Source organism: Mustelus asterias, chromosome 6 (genome assembly GCF_964213995.1).
Source record: "Mustelus asterias chromosome 6, sMusAst1.hap1.1, whole genome shotgun sequence".
NCBI lineage: Eukaryota > Metazoa > Chordata > Chondrichthyes > Carcharhiniformes > Triakidae > Mustelus > Mustelus asterias.
The window spans coordinates 43,965,829-43,982,096 of NC_135806.1; the positions used below are offsets into that span (position 1 = coordinate 43,965,829).

Here is a 16,268-nt window from a genome sequence, read left to right on the forward strand (position 1 = left end):
GCATCCACCATATCACACAACATTGTGAGTTCATGTAGGTTCAGTCCAATAACCATGCATGAAATCACAGTCATTTTAATATAATCGGTGATATAACAGTACAGAACAAACTTTAAAATTGAGGGATTTGATCTTGCGGTATCTGCTGCACACACATTCAAATGGAAATTTCAACTCAAACCCCAAACTCAAACTCTTGGCCTAAATCCAACCCTAAGCTCAAACATCAACCTACTCCCAAACACAAACTTAAACCTGAGTCGAAGTCAAACCCAAACTCGAACTGAAATTTAAATCCTAAATCACACTCAGATTTTATGCAATGAAGTCAGTGCACCTGGCAGCGTTATAATGCATTGCTGCCAACACCTGGGAAATATGTAATTGTTCATATCCAGTAGCAGTAGATTTACAAGTTAATTTACAAGAATGTTGCCAGGGCTGGAAAACTACACCTATGGTGAAAGATTAGGAAGGCGAGGGTTGTTTTCCTTGGAGTATGAGGGGTGATTTGATTGAGCTATACAAAATTATGAGGGGCCTGGATAGAGTAGACAGGGAAGACATGATTCCCCTACAAGAAGCTCAGTTACCAGGGGTACAGATTTATGGTGATTGGTAGAAGGATTAGAGGTGGTATTAGGAAAAACCTTCTCACCCAGAAGGTGGTAGGTGTCTGTTATTTGCTGCCCAAAGTGGTTTTTGAGGCAGAAACCCTCAATGCGTTTGAAAGGATCTGGACCCATAGTGTTGTAGCCTGCAGGGCTACGGACCAGGTGCTGGAAAGCAGGATTAGAATGAGCAACTAATTAGATCTTCTTTCAGCCAGGGAGGTGGTGGCATATTGATATTGTCATGGGACTAGTAATCCAGAGACCTGGCTTCAAATTCCAACATGGCAGATCGTGAAATTTGAATTCAATAAAAGAATCTGGAATTAAAAGTCTAATAGTGACCATGAAACCATTGGCAGTTGTCATTAAAAACCCATTTGGTTCATTAATGTCCTTACCTGGTCTGACCTACATGTGACTCCAGATCCAGATTGACAACAATGTGGTTGATTCTTAAAATGCCCTCTGAAATGGCTTAGCAAGCCACTCAGTTAAAGGGCAGTTAGGGATGGGCAATAAATTGCTGGCCCTGCCAGCGATGCCCACATCCCATGAAAGGCCCTCAAGTGGCCAGTGGGGCAGAAGCGGGTGGTGCGGAAGAGGAGGTGGAGGTACCAGAAGCAGAGAAAACATCTAAAAAAATACACAACCCATGAAAGAATAAAAGAAAAATGGGCTGAATGGCCTTTTTCTATGCCTTTTATATAGTTTCTAAATAATCATAAACACAGCAACTAAATTCCAACATCTTTGAATTTGGAAGTGACTTTATGTCAATCAAGTTTTTAAAAAAAGTCAACCCTGCATGTCCAAGATCTGTTCCAAGCTGTTTTTCTGCATCATGATTGTTTGGGGAGGGAGTGGTGTAATGGTATTTTCACTGGACTAGTAATCTTGAGACTTGGGGTACTGCTCTGGGGTCTCAGATTCAAATCCCTCCACAGTGGATGGTGAAATTTGAATTCAACAAAAATCTGGAATCAAAAATCTAATGATGACCATGAAACCATTGTCGATTGTTGTAAAAACCCATTTGGTTCACTAATGTCCTTTAGGGAAGAGAATCTGCCGTCCTTACCCGATCTAGCCTTCATGTGACTCCAGAGCCACAGCAATGTGGTTGACTCTTAAACGTCCTCAGAGATTTTGCTTTCCCTGGTTTGAATTTTATGTAAATTCCTAATTTAAGTACAGCAGTGCATGTATATTTATCATCCTACAAGAAATTGCAATAATCATCCATTAGTAAGATAAAATAATACATGTTATTTATTCACGTTTTTTCAGATTTCCCTTTTCTCTAAATAAATGTATTTGTCATGAACACTATCCACCTGCAGCAACCTGCCATCCAAGTTGGTAAAGACAAGTTTATTTCCAGGTACTGAGATTCTGTTCACGAGGAACTTTCATCCCTTTCTCGTCATTACTTTCCTTTCAGCTGGAGTTTATTTTCTTTGTACGACTAATGTGATGAATGAACAAATGTATTAAGGCTTAATCATAGTATATTGGTATAAAATAATTTTGGGAATATTTGTGATTAATAGCCAACAATAAAATCAAATCTATCTATTCAAATCTTTCACAATTATTAATACCATACAACTTATACAAATTTTACATAGGGATCATTATGTTGGAATTTTATCATAATTACCCATCCTTCAGTTAAAAATGTGGTGGGCATCAGGCTGAATACTCTCAGCCCGGTGACCGCTCTGGGGGTGTTGTTGCCTCTCTTGAGAATATTAATAAAGTGTAAAGCCTGTCCTATCACTGGTCAGTGAGGCACTGAATGGTGTGAGTAAGTGAGAACACAGAAGCTGGCATGATCTTTGGAAAAATTGACAGAGCATCCCATAAGGCAGATTCTGCTGGAGGCTCCTCTGGGAGTGACTCAGTGCTGGAGGCTCCTCTGGGAGTCACTCACTGCTGGAGGCTCCTCTGGGAGTCACTCACTGCTGGAGGCTCCTCTGGGAGTGACTCTGCTGCTGCTGGAATCCCCGGACCAGGTCCATGGAGAAACATTGGGTGACCCCCTAGGTTCAGTGATGCCTCCCTGCAGATTCTCCTCCAGGCTGTAAGGGGACTGCAAGTGGTCCTCTTCTCGAGACATGCAAGGCGACCGCTCCCACCTGACCAAGCGGGTCTGAATAAGATTGCTGAGAGGATCAGTTGGCAAGGGCCCCTCATGATCTTGTAGACTTCTATCAGGTCACCCCTCAACCTCCGTCGTTCCAATGAGAACAAACCAAGTTTCTGCAACCTCTCCTCATAACTAATACCCTCCATTCCAGGCAACATCCTGGTATGGAGGGCATTAGTTATGAGGAGTGGTCCTCATCACTATCCATAATTCCACCAACCTACCAATTACTTACCAAAACTGTGTCCAGTGTTGCTAGAGGATTATCAACCTCCTCAATCTGCTGAGGTGAATCCTCTAGACCATTTCTCTTTAAGAATGGATACACATGAGGGAAAATAAACATGTTCTGAGTGGAAAGGATATTGCAAGGGCCTGAGGCAGTAGCAGGTCCTGACAGATCTATGGCTGCCTCTCAATGATAGACAGCCTTCTATTGGAGCTCATCCCTTGTGAGCAGTGAGGGGAGGAGGCATTGGAGAGCCTCCACCAGGGACAAAGGCATGTCACTGGTATAAGTGTGCTGCTGGGGTAAGTACAAAGACTAACCGTGTCACTCAACTCTCTCACAGAAGAAATAACAATCCATAACAACCAGGAAAGGGCAAAGACTGACAGTGGGACCCTAGACATTAGAGAGCTGACTGCAATAGAGGAGGAAGCACTTGAACTAGCAAAGTCCCAGGAATGTTATGCCATCACAGATGGAGAAATTGGAATGTGTATAGAGGAGAGTTAGGAGGCATTGTGTTCACTTCCCCACTCGCAGCCTTCCAGATACCTGTAGAATGCAAGGTTGGGATAGCCAGACAACTGGGGGAACTGTGGGGGAAGAGTGTCCGCTATAGCGACAGGAAGACTCAGCGGGAAGATCATCTACAGCTTCTTAGAGAGAGAAAGGGGAATTCCTTTGCAGAAAGGAGTGCTGCTGTGATTTGGAAGCAGTCCAGTCACAAGACCTTAATCCCAGATCAACACCTTGCTCCCAGTCCGTGCGCCCCCCCACCCCAACCCCCAGGTCCCTTGGGGGATCCTCCCTCTGCAGCCTCGCAACAGCAAAGAGGCCCATGGGCACTGAATTTACCTCCTTGACCCACATTAGGGTCCACACACCAAGTCTGCAATGGTCAGGACGATCACCAAAGCTGACCCAGCGCAGTGCTCGCTCGGGAGGTGGGATGCCGCTGAATTGGGCTTCCAATACACAAATGAAATGCAATTTACATAATAATCGTGTTCCTGCCAGTCTGGGCCGAACCTGATCAGAGCCAGTGGGGTGAGCCAGGTAAATGGTGACAGGTTTGCTCCCAGAGGGAATCCCATTTCAGCCCTGATGTCCGATTCAGCAGGACACCAGGATTCCTGCCAACGGTGAACAGGGCTGGGTGAATCCCCCCCCCCAACATTTGTAAGAGTTCTGAGTGTTATAATTCTAACTTGAGCCTTTACCCATTTAATATTAACTTGTCCTTTTCAGAATATAACCGGATAGGCAATAAGGGATAATTTGGTGTCATAATATCAGGAAATATTTATTAAGTAACCAAGGTAATACTTATCAACAATTAGATAGTGATTTTATTGGCTCAACTTGGACTATACAAATATATGAATTAAGAGAAAAAATAGGCCATTCAGCCCCTCAAGCATGCACCACCATTCAATAAGATCATGGCTGATCCTTATTGTGGCCTCAACTCTACATTCCATCTATGCCTGATAACCTCTGACTCCTTTGTAATCAAGAATCTTATCTATCTCTACTTCAAAAATATTCAGTGATCCTGCTTCTACCACTCTCCAGGGAAGACAGTGGCACAGTGATTAGTGCTACTGCCTCACAGTTTCATGGACCCGGGTTCAATTCCAGCCTCGGGCGACTATCTGTGTGGAGTTTGCACGTTCTCCCCATGTCTGTGTGAGTTTCCTCCCGGTGCTCTGGTTTCCTCTGATAAAGAGGCTCTCAATTGCAAATCGTGCAATTAAGACAAATACAACTGCTTAAACCCAGAGTTTATGGAACCTTTAAAATCATCAACTTAATCAAGAACAACTTCTTGCAAGTAGTTGCTTTTCTGTCCCCAGGCTGCTGTAACTGTTAATTCATAGAATCCCTACAGTGCAGAAAGAGGCCATTCGGCCCATTGTGTCTGCACCATCTCACCCAGGCCCTATTCCCCTAACCCCATGCATTTACCCTGCTAATCCCCTGACACTAAGGAGCAATTTATCATGGCCAATCAACCTAACCCGCATGTCTTTGGACTGTGGGGGGAGACTGGAGTACCCAGAGGAAACCCACGCAGACACGGGGAGAACGTGCAAACTCCACACGGTGATCCAAGCCAGGAATTGAACCCAGGTCCCTAACGCTGTGAGGCAACATTGTCTCATTAGCAGAAATGTAAACTGAACTGAAAAGGTGGTTAAGACAAAATTCATAAACATTAGTTCAATCAATACCGAACCTTTAAAAATTTATTATCAAAATCTTACTCTGCAGAGCAATACCCTCTATGCAGCATTCCTTTATTCTTTCATCAAATTTACCTGCTTTGTACTAAGATAATGTGGTGGATGTGATATGCAGAGCCCATCATTACGGGGTTTCTCCTTATATACTGACCTGAAATAAGAGAGCCCTGTGGTGTAGAGTTTCATTCATTACTCTGAGCCTCATCATCCTCAGTATCCTATAGGATACAAGTATCCTATAGAATTCACATTAACAGAAGACTTTATCGGTGCTTTGGCTGAAAAGGCTACATCAGAAGTGTGGAGTTTTGAAGGGGTCTGTTAGTGCTTGGTACAAGTTAGTTAAAAATAATTAAGTAGCAAAAGAGTACAATAGTGCATAATACAACCTTAAGATTAATACAGAATTTACAAAACTGCTTCATACATAAACGGTGCAAAGCTGATTTCAATATTCATCAACTAATTTAAATATCATTAGTGAGTCCTGGACACTATCGTCGGGCTCACTTCACCTTACCTGCTCACTGGTTGAGGTCCTCACCAATGAGGATCACGTATGGTCCCCCACCAACAACCAGACATGATGGTCTCACCAGTGGGAACGAAGGCGATTGAAGACCCCCGGATGGTCGGGGGCAGAACTGGGCATTGCTCCTTGGGCAGTGCCAGCCTGGCACTGGCAGCCTAGCACACTGTCACTGCTGACCAGACACCATGGTTTGCCCACCGAGCACCTTGGCACTGCTCACCAGGCAGTGCAAAGGGGGTGGCCCATGATGGGGTGGGGCCATGATAGGGGGAGGCATGAAGGGAGTTCTGTAGGAGGAGAAGGAAAGGGGTTGGGGATTGGCCAGGGGATCAGCGGTGTCTGGGGCAGCAACTGGGGAACAGGAGATCAGTGATGTCTGGGGAAGCGATCAGGATCAGGGGGTGGGTATCCGCAATATCGAGGGTGATAATAGAAGGTGGGGGGTGTGATGTCAGGGGTGGGGTGGGGATTTGATAGGAGATTTCCCAGTGCACTGCGTATGCTGTGTGTACACAGTGCTCTGGGAGATCGGGTTGCCTGCGCAATGGCGCTCATGGAACTCAGCAGCCGGCTTTCCAGCAAGTATAGGCCCTGCCCCTCCCCCTACTGGTGCAAATCACATCACTGGGCTCAGCCAAGTCGCCATTCACTGCAGTGGGACTGGAGAATCCCAGACGTGGATAAGGTCGGAGAATTCTGACTTCAGTGTTGTCCCAGGTGTGTAACGAGTGAGATTCCCACTGGGTGGTTTGGTGTGATTCCATTCACATTTCCACCCACACTCAGGATTTTTTGTGGAGGCTGAGGAGATTCTCACTGAATTCACCCGCACAAGGTGAGCAATGTCAGCTCCTCAGAGATCAGGGCACCATATTTAAAACGCACCCAATCTCCAGACAACCATGCACACCCCCACCCTCCTACTCACCAGCGAACCCCCCCCCCCTCACTGGCATCAGGCTCCCTGCCTCCACTTGCTCCAACACTCCACCCCTCCCCCACAAGAGAGCTACACCCTGCAATGGGGTCACCAAAGGCTCCCGTATGCACTCACTATGTCGCCCCCTTCAGGAGATCCCCCCAGGCCCACCTCTTTCAGGAGCCCCCCCCCCCCCCCCCCCAGGCCTCCTTCATCTCCCCCTTGGCATTGCCAACCTGGCACCCTAGCAGTGCCAACATGGCAGTGCCAAGGCACCACCCAACCATTTCCTGACCACCTGGGGCCTTAAATGGCCTCCATTTGTGGAGATCAGTAGCGATTCACGCTGGATTCCCGCTGTGCCCGAGGGTTGGAGAATTGCAGGAGCTGGGAGAATCCGGCTCCAAACCAACCCTGCAAATTTAAATGAAGATGTGAATCTGGTTCACGCTGTCACTGAGTGGGAACGAGATTACATCAGGGCGCGGGCGCTGGGAGAATCCCAAAAGAGGATCTCACCAGCACTAACTGTGTAAGGCCCCTCACCCACAATGCTCCACCCTAGCCTGATTTGCTCATGACCACATGGGGCCAGAGCATCGCATCCATTACTCTGCACATTCCTAGGCTCGTATGTTTCACCCGTCAGATAGGAATACAGCAACATGTTCAGAGACAGATGCTGTCACATGGGAACAGTATCTGACATTGATTACAATTAAATAGAATTTCATAGGATAATTGATTAATATAATTTGATTACTTGATTATTGCATATAAAACAGGCGGCACGGTAGCACAGTGGTTAGCACTGCTGCTTCACAGCTCCAGGGACCTGGGTTCGATTCCCGGCTTGGGTCACTGTCTGTGTGGAGTTTGCACATTCTCCTCGTGTCTGCGTGGGTTTCCTCCGGGTGCTCCGGTTTCCTCCCACAGTCCAAAGATGTGCGGGTTAGGTTGATTGGCCATGCTGAAAAATTGCCCCTTAGTGTCCTGAGATGCGTAGTTAGAGGGATTAGTGGGTAAAATATGTAGGGATATGGGGATAGGGTGGGATTGTGGTCGGTGCAGACTCGATGGGCCGAATGGCCTCTTTCTGTACTGTAGGGTTTCTATGATGATTCTATGAAAACTGGACTACAAACTAATTGGAATATTTTATACTACAAAATTGAATACAATATTGTCCTTGGAGAAGTGCATCTCTGATAACTTTGCACTTTCCACATTTAAATGTCCATCTGCCCTCCTTTGAAATTGTTGTGGCATTTGCCTTACCGTTATTTTGAAAGGAATTTCAGAGCCATTGATTAATGCAATTAATGTCAACTTCCAGACAGTTTGGAGTCACTTGTGTTTCACTGCACTTTAAGATTGTTGATTAAAGCAGAAAAATGAATTAGTTTGATTTGTGAAGCAAAGCATTTGCAGTTGGATTTTCACTGGGGACTGAGTGGTACAGGAGGTTAATGTGCTGCGGCTTCATTTCGGAGTGATGGACTAATGGAACAAAGATCTCGGGGGTGATTCTCCCATCCCATTGCCCCTGGTTTTGTAACGTGGAGGCCGTTTCGCGGTCTCCCCACTGGCTCCGTGCGTCTCTGGCAGCCAGATTTTTGGCGCTGTCAGCTCCGCACCAGAAATCAACGCGGAGCTGCATAATTTATTTAAATACACATTTAAATGTGTTTTAAATCTCATTAGCAGGCCCGGGACTGAAATCTCCGGGCCCGCTAGCCTTTTCCCCCAGCACCCCCCACCTGGAACGAGCCAGGAATGTTTCACTCCAATGGGGTTTACAGTAGCTCCCCACTTGCGGGGAGCTGGTGGCCCGACCTCACTGAAGTGAAGGGGGGGGGGGCAATCGAGGCCCCCCAGAGGGTTGGGTGCAAAGGGGTGCCCCCTGGTCATTGCCACCTTAGCAGTGCCTGCCTGGGCCCCCTGGCACTGCCCAAGGGGCAAAGTGGCAGTGCCCACCAGGCATCGAGCATTGCCAAGGGGTGGGGCCTAATGGGGTGTGGGGCTTCTGGAGGGACGATCAGTGGGGGTGGGGGGGTTCCCGCTGCCACTCTGCACTGGGATCACAATCAGAGGGAGGGAGACCAGTGATCGGGGCTGGACATGGAGGTAGGAGGGAGGTCGGCCTGCCGGAGTTGGGTGGCGGGGGGCTGATCAGGGCTGCAGGGGGTGGGGGTCAGTGCTGCTGGGGGAGGGGCGAGATCAGGAGATGAGGGCTATGAGAAAGGGAGATCGAGGTGGGCGGGGCCGAGACTGGCCCGGACATGTTCGGGGGGGGGGGCCATGGTGGGATCGGAAGGCCAGCGGTGCGGGGGTCGCGTGGCTGATAATTGATCGGGAGGCGGGGCCACTGCGCATGCGCCGATCCCGGCGCTGACAAATCGGTGCATGCGCGGTGGCCCGCTCAGCGCTATGCTGCCGGCCTCTCCAGTGGGAATAGGCTCCGCCCCTGGATTTTCAGCGTGAATCTCGCTAGGGCTCTTTATGATGCACAGAGTGTGGGAGATTCACTTTGAAACTCCCGCTGAAAAAACCAGCAGGATTTACTCCAGTTTTTATGCGAATTCGACACGTAGAATTTTTGGGGGAGAATCCCCCCCCCCCCCCCCCCCCCCCCCCCCCGCTCCTGTGTCTGTGGCTGCAAGAGCGCTGAGTGGAGATGATTTACGGACATACGGAGATGATATACGGACAAGCCCTCCGTATACACAGGATCTGCTCGGATGAGGAGGATCGCAACAGACACCTCCAGACGCTGAAAGATGCCCTCATAAGAACAGGATATGGCGCTAGACTCATCGATCAACAGTTCCGACGCGCCACAGCGAAAAACCGCACCGACCTCCTCAGAAGACAAACACGGGACACAGTGGACAGAGTACCCTTCGTTGTCCAGTACTTCCCCGGAGCGGAGAAGCTACGGCATCTCCTCCGGAGCCTTCAACATGTCATTGATGAAGACGAACATCTCGCCAAGGCCATCCCCACACCCCCACTTCTTGCCTTCAAACAACCGCACAACCTCAAACAGACCATTGTCCGCAGCAAACTACCCAGCCTTCAGGAGAACAGTGACCAAGACACCACACAACCCTGCCACAGCAACCTCTGCAAGACGTGCCGGATCATCGACACAGATGCCATCATCTCACGTGAGAACACCATCCACCAGGTACACGGTACATACTCTTGCAACTCGGCCAACGTTGTCTACCTGATACGCTGCAAGAAAGGATGTCCCGAGGCATGGTACATTGGGGAAACTATGCAGACGCTGCGACAACGGATGAATGAACACCGCTCGACAATCACCAGGCAAGACTGTTCTCTTCCTGTTGGGGAGCACTTCAGCGGTCACGGGCATTCGGCCTCTGATATTCGGGTAAGCGTTCTCCAAGGCGGCCTTCGCGACACACGACAGCGCAGAGTCGCGGAGCAGAAACTGATAGCCAGGTTCCGCACACACAAGGACGGCCTCAACCGGGATATTGGGTTTATGTCACACTATTTCACATAAATATTTCTGCTTTTTTCCTCCTGAGTCTTTATCATGCGATCCTAGAATCAGAATTTATGTCACACTATTTGTAACTCCCACAGTTGCGTGGACCTGCAGAGTTTCACTGGCTGTCTTGTCTGGAGACAATACACATCTTTTTAGCCTGTCTTGATGCTCTCTCCACTCCCATTGTTTTGTTTCTTAAAGACTGGATTAGTTGTAAGTATTCGCATTCCAACCATTATTCATGTAAATTGAGTCTGTGTCTTATAAGTTCTGTTTGTGAACAGAATTCCCACTCACCTGAAGAAGGGGCTCAGAGCCTCGAAAGCTTGTGTGGCTTTTGCTACCAAATAAACCTGTTGGACTTTAACCTGGTGTTGTTAAACTTCTTACTGGAGATGATTTGAGCATTCTTAACCTGGTTCCCGGTTTGTGTGGGATCTGAATCTAATCTGCATCCAGTTGAGTCTTCCTCACACAGACTAGCTAGATTAATGTCACATGAAATTTGCTGGCTATAAAGCCTGATATAAGCTTTAAGATGATGAGATCCTCAAAGGTGAAATTTTAGAAAATAACTTTCCCAGCACAGAGCTTTGCACATTGAGAGCAAATATCAGATTTTCAGGCACAAAGCACAGCTCCCAAATCCCTGACCTTTGCTCAGAGGGATTGTGTGAGGACCTAAAATCAGGACATGTGCTCTGGGTTGCAAGGTTCTGCATTAGTTTATAAAATTAAAGACAATATATAAGTGTTCTGTGAAACTGGACAACACATTTCTCAACAGATAGATTAAATGAACACGACAAGGCTGTTTTAAAATTCATATTCTTAATTCCTCCAGGGTGAAGTTTCTGTCATTGTTAAGAACATACAATTGTTTTTGTGAAAATAACAAGAATTTGCAACTGACATATTCTGATGTGAGTATATTTTATAGTCTATCCACGTGTCAGAAATGACTGTTTCCTAATACAGCAAAGTTCTAAAAAGCTAAGCCCATTGAGCCTGTCTACGGAGTTCACTGGGTACAATTTTTCTTCTTTAACATGGTTAAGCTCCTGAGAGAAAAGTCTCCCAAAATTTCTCATTAAGGGAATTTTATTTTTAAAGAAGTAGTATTAGGAACACAAGCCCTTACCATTAGGTATTTGTCTATGGACGTTATCAAAGCTGGGTGGGTAGAAACTCAAGACCATTTGGGACCATCTGATTTCTTATCCATTTGTGCACAGTGGTTGGCACTGCTGCTTCACAGCGCCAGAGACCCAGGTTCAATTCCAGTCTTGGGTCACTGTCTGTGTGGAGTTTGCACGTTCTCCCCATGACTGCTTGGGTTTCCTCCAGGTTTTCCAGTTTCCTCTCACAGTCCTGGTTTGGTGGGTTAGCCATGGTAGATATGTGGGGTTACGAGGATGGGCCTGCGTAAGATGCTCTTTTGGAGATTTGGTGCAGACTCATTGGGCCAAATGGCTTCCTTCTTCACTGTAGGGATTCTATGACATGTGCTTTGTAGAGGATGGGCAGGCTGTGGGAAGTCAGGAGGTGAGTTACTCTCCACAGGATTCCTAGTCTCCGATCTGCTCTTGTCACCACAGTATTTATATGGCTAGTCCAGTTCAGTTTCTGGTCAATGGTAACCCCCCCGGGGTGTTGCTGGTGGGGGATTCAGCGATTAATATCTAGGGGCGATGGTTAGATTCTCTCTTCTTACAGATGATCATTGACTGGCACTTCTGTGGAATGAATGTTACTTGCCACTTGTCAGCCCAATCCTGACTTTGTCCAGACCTTACTGCATTTGATGGACTCCCTCAGCATCTGATAGTCACCAAAGAACATCCCCACTCTGATCTTATGATGGAAGGAAGATCATTGATGGTTGTTCCTCAGACACTACTCTGAGGAGCTCCTGCAGTGATGTCCTGGAACTGAGATGGTTGACCTACAACCACCACAACCATCTTTGTTTGTGCCAGGTATGACTCCAACCAGCGGAGGGCTTTCCCCCTGATTACCATTGACTCCAGTTTTGCGAGGGCTCCTTGATGCCACACTTGGTCAAACGCTGCCTTGATGTCAAGGGCAGTCACTCTCACCTTCTGTTTTGTGTTTAGCTCTTTTGTCCATGTTCGAACCAAGGCTATAATAAGATCAGTGGCTGGGTAACCCTGGTAAAACCCAAAGTGAGCGTCAGGGATCAGGTTATTGATAGCAAGTGTCGCTTGATAGTTTACTGAGGGAATAGACTGATGGGGTAGTTTGCTGGGTTGGATTTGTTCTTCTTTTTGTAGCTTTCCACATTGCTGGGCAGCTGCCAATGTTGTAGCTGTACTGGAACAGCTTGATTAGAGGAGCAGCTAGTTCTGGAGCACAAGTCTTCTGCACTATTGCTGGGATGTTGTCAGGAATTGTATCCTTAAAGTATCCAGTGCCTTCAGCCTCTTCTTCTGATCATGTGGAGTGAACTGGCTGAAGACTAGTATCTGACCTCAGGAGGAGGCCAAAGTGGACCATCCACTCGGATTTCTGGCTGAGGATGGCGTCAAGTGCTTCAGCCTTATCTTTTGCGTTGATGTGCTAGACTCCTCCATCATCGAGGTAGGTACGTTTATGGAGTTACCTCCTCCTGTTAGTCATTTAATTGTTCACAACATTCACGGCTGGATGTAGCAGGACTGCAGAGCTTTGATCTGCTCCGTCAGTTGTGGGATAGCTTAGCCCTGGCAATCACTTGCTGCTACCACTAATTGCTGTGTCTCTGTTGTAGCTTCACCAGGTTGATGCCTCATTCTTAGGCATGCTAGGTGTTGCTGTTAGCTGGTGGTCATGCTACAGAACACGATAAAGGGAATGCTCAGTTTGAAGATATAAATGCTCATCAGTTTACCAGAGACCAAGCCAATTGGTTCGCTTGACTTGGTACTCATGCATTGTTGAATTTTTAAAACAATATTATCATTTTCCCAATGTTGCCTCACTATATTCTCAACTAATGCCTAGTCAACAAGACACAGCTGGATTATAATGGGCAAATAATTCGTGTGAACATGTGGTTTCTGTTTGTTGCCCTATTTGTATGTAATTAAACTATTAAAATGCTTAAAACATATTAAAGTATGAGGACTTCAGACAGCCTGAATAACACCCAAAACAGATGATGGGGCGGCTCAGTGGTTAGCAACACCAGGGACCTGTGTTTGATTCTGGCCTTGGGTTATTGTCTGTGGAGTTTCCATGTTCTCCACGTGTCTGCATAGGTTTCCTCCAGGTGCTTCGGGTTCCTCCCACAGACCAAAGATGTCCAGGTTAGGTGAATTAGCCATGCTAAATTGCCTCATAGTGTTCCAAGATGTGTAGATTAGGGGGATTAGCAGGATAAATGCATGGGGTTACAGCAAAGTGCTGGGTAGGGTCCTCTGAAGATATCAGTGCAGACATGATGGGCCAAATGGCCTCGTAGAGATTCAATGACTGGTGAGATGCTAATGATGCTGAATTGTATTTGTATCTGTCCAGCTCTGTGGGTCTATGCGCTTATTCATTTTACCAGAACTGTTATTTAGCTATTTTTATTTTCTACGCAACATTTTATGCTGAGGCTTCTCTTTTAATTTAAACATCTCACTCCTCCCTTTATAGAATAATGGAAAAATTGTCCTCGAAGGAGTATTAGATATTTCATGGGGTGTACACCAACTAATAAGATTACAGATTAATGATGAGAAATCTATATCATCACCAAAAGACATCCAGTCCCCTGACAGTGCTACAGCAAATAAAAGGTAAGCATCTCTAGCGAACATTTCTATACACATGCATGTGTGTATGCCCAGATATCACAGGACCCACTGGGACTTCTTGCACCCTGGGAGTGCCAGATAGACATTTCTAAATACAAAAGGCATTCTGCCCCCCTCCCCACTCCACCCGATAGTATCTACCCCCTCAGAAACTACCCTCTCAGATTCGACCTCTGAGGACTCTACCTCCTGTGAGGTTTTACCCTGCCATTGACTAGCCTCACAGGCTACCCTGCAGACCCCATTCCTCAGATCCTACCGTCTGATTCCTACCTCTCCCACACATTCCAAACACCCCCACTCCAATCCTCCAGACTCTCTTGTCTATTCCAATGTCGGGAATATTCACTTTATCACTAGGATAAGCCGGATGTTCTGAGGATGGGCAAGTTCACAAATCTTTGAGCAATGCAGAATATTGGAACCTACAGAAGTCATTGTCTTTAGTTGTTTTTGGAATGTAGAAAGCACTGCCAAGACCTCAATTATTGCCCTGTCTCTGATCAACCCTGGGTGGTGGTGCCTTGAAACAGTGCAGCCCATGTGGTGCTCCCACAATGGTGTTGTAGAATCATCGGGTTAACCCTAACCCTAATAGTTACAATCTAGATGGAGGCCATTTGGCCCCTCATTTGTGCAAGCCCTCTGAAGGAACAATTCATCTAATGCCAGTCCCCTACCTTTTTCAGTTCTGCTCTGAACCTTCTATATTCAGTCTGGTTGTCAATCCACCTGACATCATGCGTTAACACATTTTTTCACTTCATCTTAATCTGTATCTCTTTCGTCATCCAGTGGGCTTTTTTCCCCTACAATTCTCCTTTGTGGGAATATATCCTACTCTAGTACTACCTGCCTTTCTCAGTATTGTTTGCCCCTTTGTATCCCTCTCTAGTATTACCTCCTAGTTTCCATGCTCCTAGTTCCCACCCTCCACATTAGCACCAGCAAATTACCCTGCAAGGAAATTAGTCCCAGCTCTTTTTAGGAGCCCCTGTACAGCTTGTATAAGTCCCATCTCCTCAAGATCTAATCCCAATATCCCAAGAATCTATAACCCTCCCTCATAAACCTTCTTTCCAGTAACACATTCATCTGCTTTATCATTCTACTTCTTTATTCACTTTAGGGTGGCATGGTGGCACACTTTTTAACACTGCTGCCTCACAGTGCCAGGGACCCAGGTTTGATTCTGGCCTTGGTCACTGTCTGTGTGGAGTGTGCACTTCTCCCCATGTCTGCGTGGGTTTCCTCCGGGTGCTCTGGTTTTCCCCCATAGTCCAAAGATATGCAGCTTAGATTGATTGGCCATGCTAAAATTGACCCTAGTGTCAGGGGAATTAGTGGGGTAAATGTGTGGGGTTATGGGAATAGGGCCTGGGTGGGATTGTGGTCGGTACAGACTTGATGGGCCAAATGGCCTCCTCCTGTACTGTAGGGATTCTATGATACTTGCATATGGTATTTGGTGTAATCTGGAGATGAGTAATTTTGAGATCCTCTTGCCTAGCTCCCTAAGTTCTTATTGGAAGACCACATCCCTCTTTCTACCTATGCCATTGAACCATAACCATTGCCTGTTCATCCTCCCGCTCGGGGTGCTCTGGCTGCAGTTGCTGCCATTCCTCTATTAGATAATAAAACTTACTACTTCAAAAATAAAGACCCACCAGCTCGGTATTTTTACTCTCACTTAAACACAGAGAGGTTAACTGAAATGTTGAACTCTCATCCAATAAAACTGAAATTTTTTATTTCCGAGTTCCCGAGGCCAACTCCCTAACTTTGCAGAAAGGGAAAGAAAGCTACAACTCACTAATCAATCAACTCAATGGCCTTCTGTGAGCTCACAGTTTGATTGTTCTTTTCTTGCTCATTTCAAATGATGCCAACATGCCTCCCACTCCCCCCGGTCTGCCTCACACTCCCCCCGGTCTGCCTCACACTCCCCCCGGTCTGCCTCCCACTCCCCCCGGTCTGCCTCCCACTCCCCCCGGTCTGCCTCCCACTCCCCCCGGTCTGCCTCCCACTCCCCCCGGTCTGCCTCCCACTCCCCCCGGTCTGCCTCCCACTCCCCCCGGTCTGCCTCCCACTCCCCCCGGTCTGCCTCCCACTCCACCCGGTCTGCCTCCCACTCCACCCGGTCTGCCTCACACTCCCCCCGGTCTGCCTCACACTCCCCCCGGTCTGCCTCACACTCCCCCCGGTCTGCCTCACACTCCCCCCGGTCTGCCTCCCACTCCCCCCGGTCTG

At 47.3% G+C, this 16,268-nt stretch overlaps 1 protein-coding gene across 1 annotated transcript in view; it reads left to right on the forward strand.

Moving 5' to 3' along the window:
- The window catches only part of rassf6 (Ras association domain family member 6), a 64,626-nt gene that overhangs the window by 20,158 nt on the left and 28,200 nt on the right, over positions 1-16,268 (forward strand). The window contains exons 3-5 of the mRNA XM_078214239.1: positions 1,902-1,995; positions 11,057-11,135; positions 13,855-13,997. Coding sequence (XP_078070365.1) covers positions 1,934-1,995; positions 11,057-11,135; positions 13,855-13,997 — 284 coding nt within the window. The 5' untranslated portion in view covers positions 1,902-1,933. The remainder of the gene's footprint in view (positions 1-1,901; positions 1,996-11,056; positions 11,136-13,854; positions 13,998-16,268) is intronic.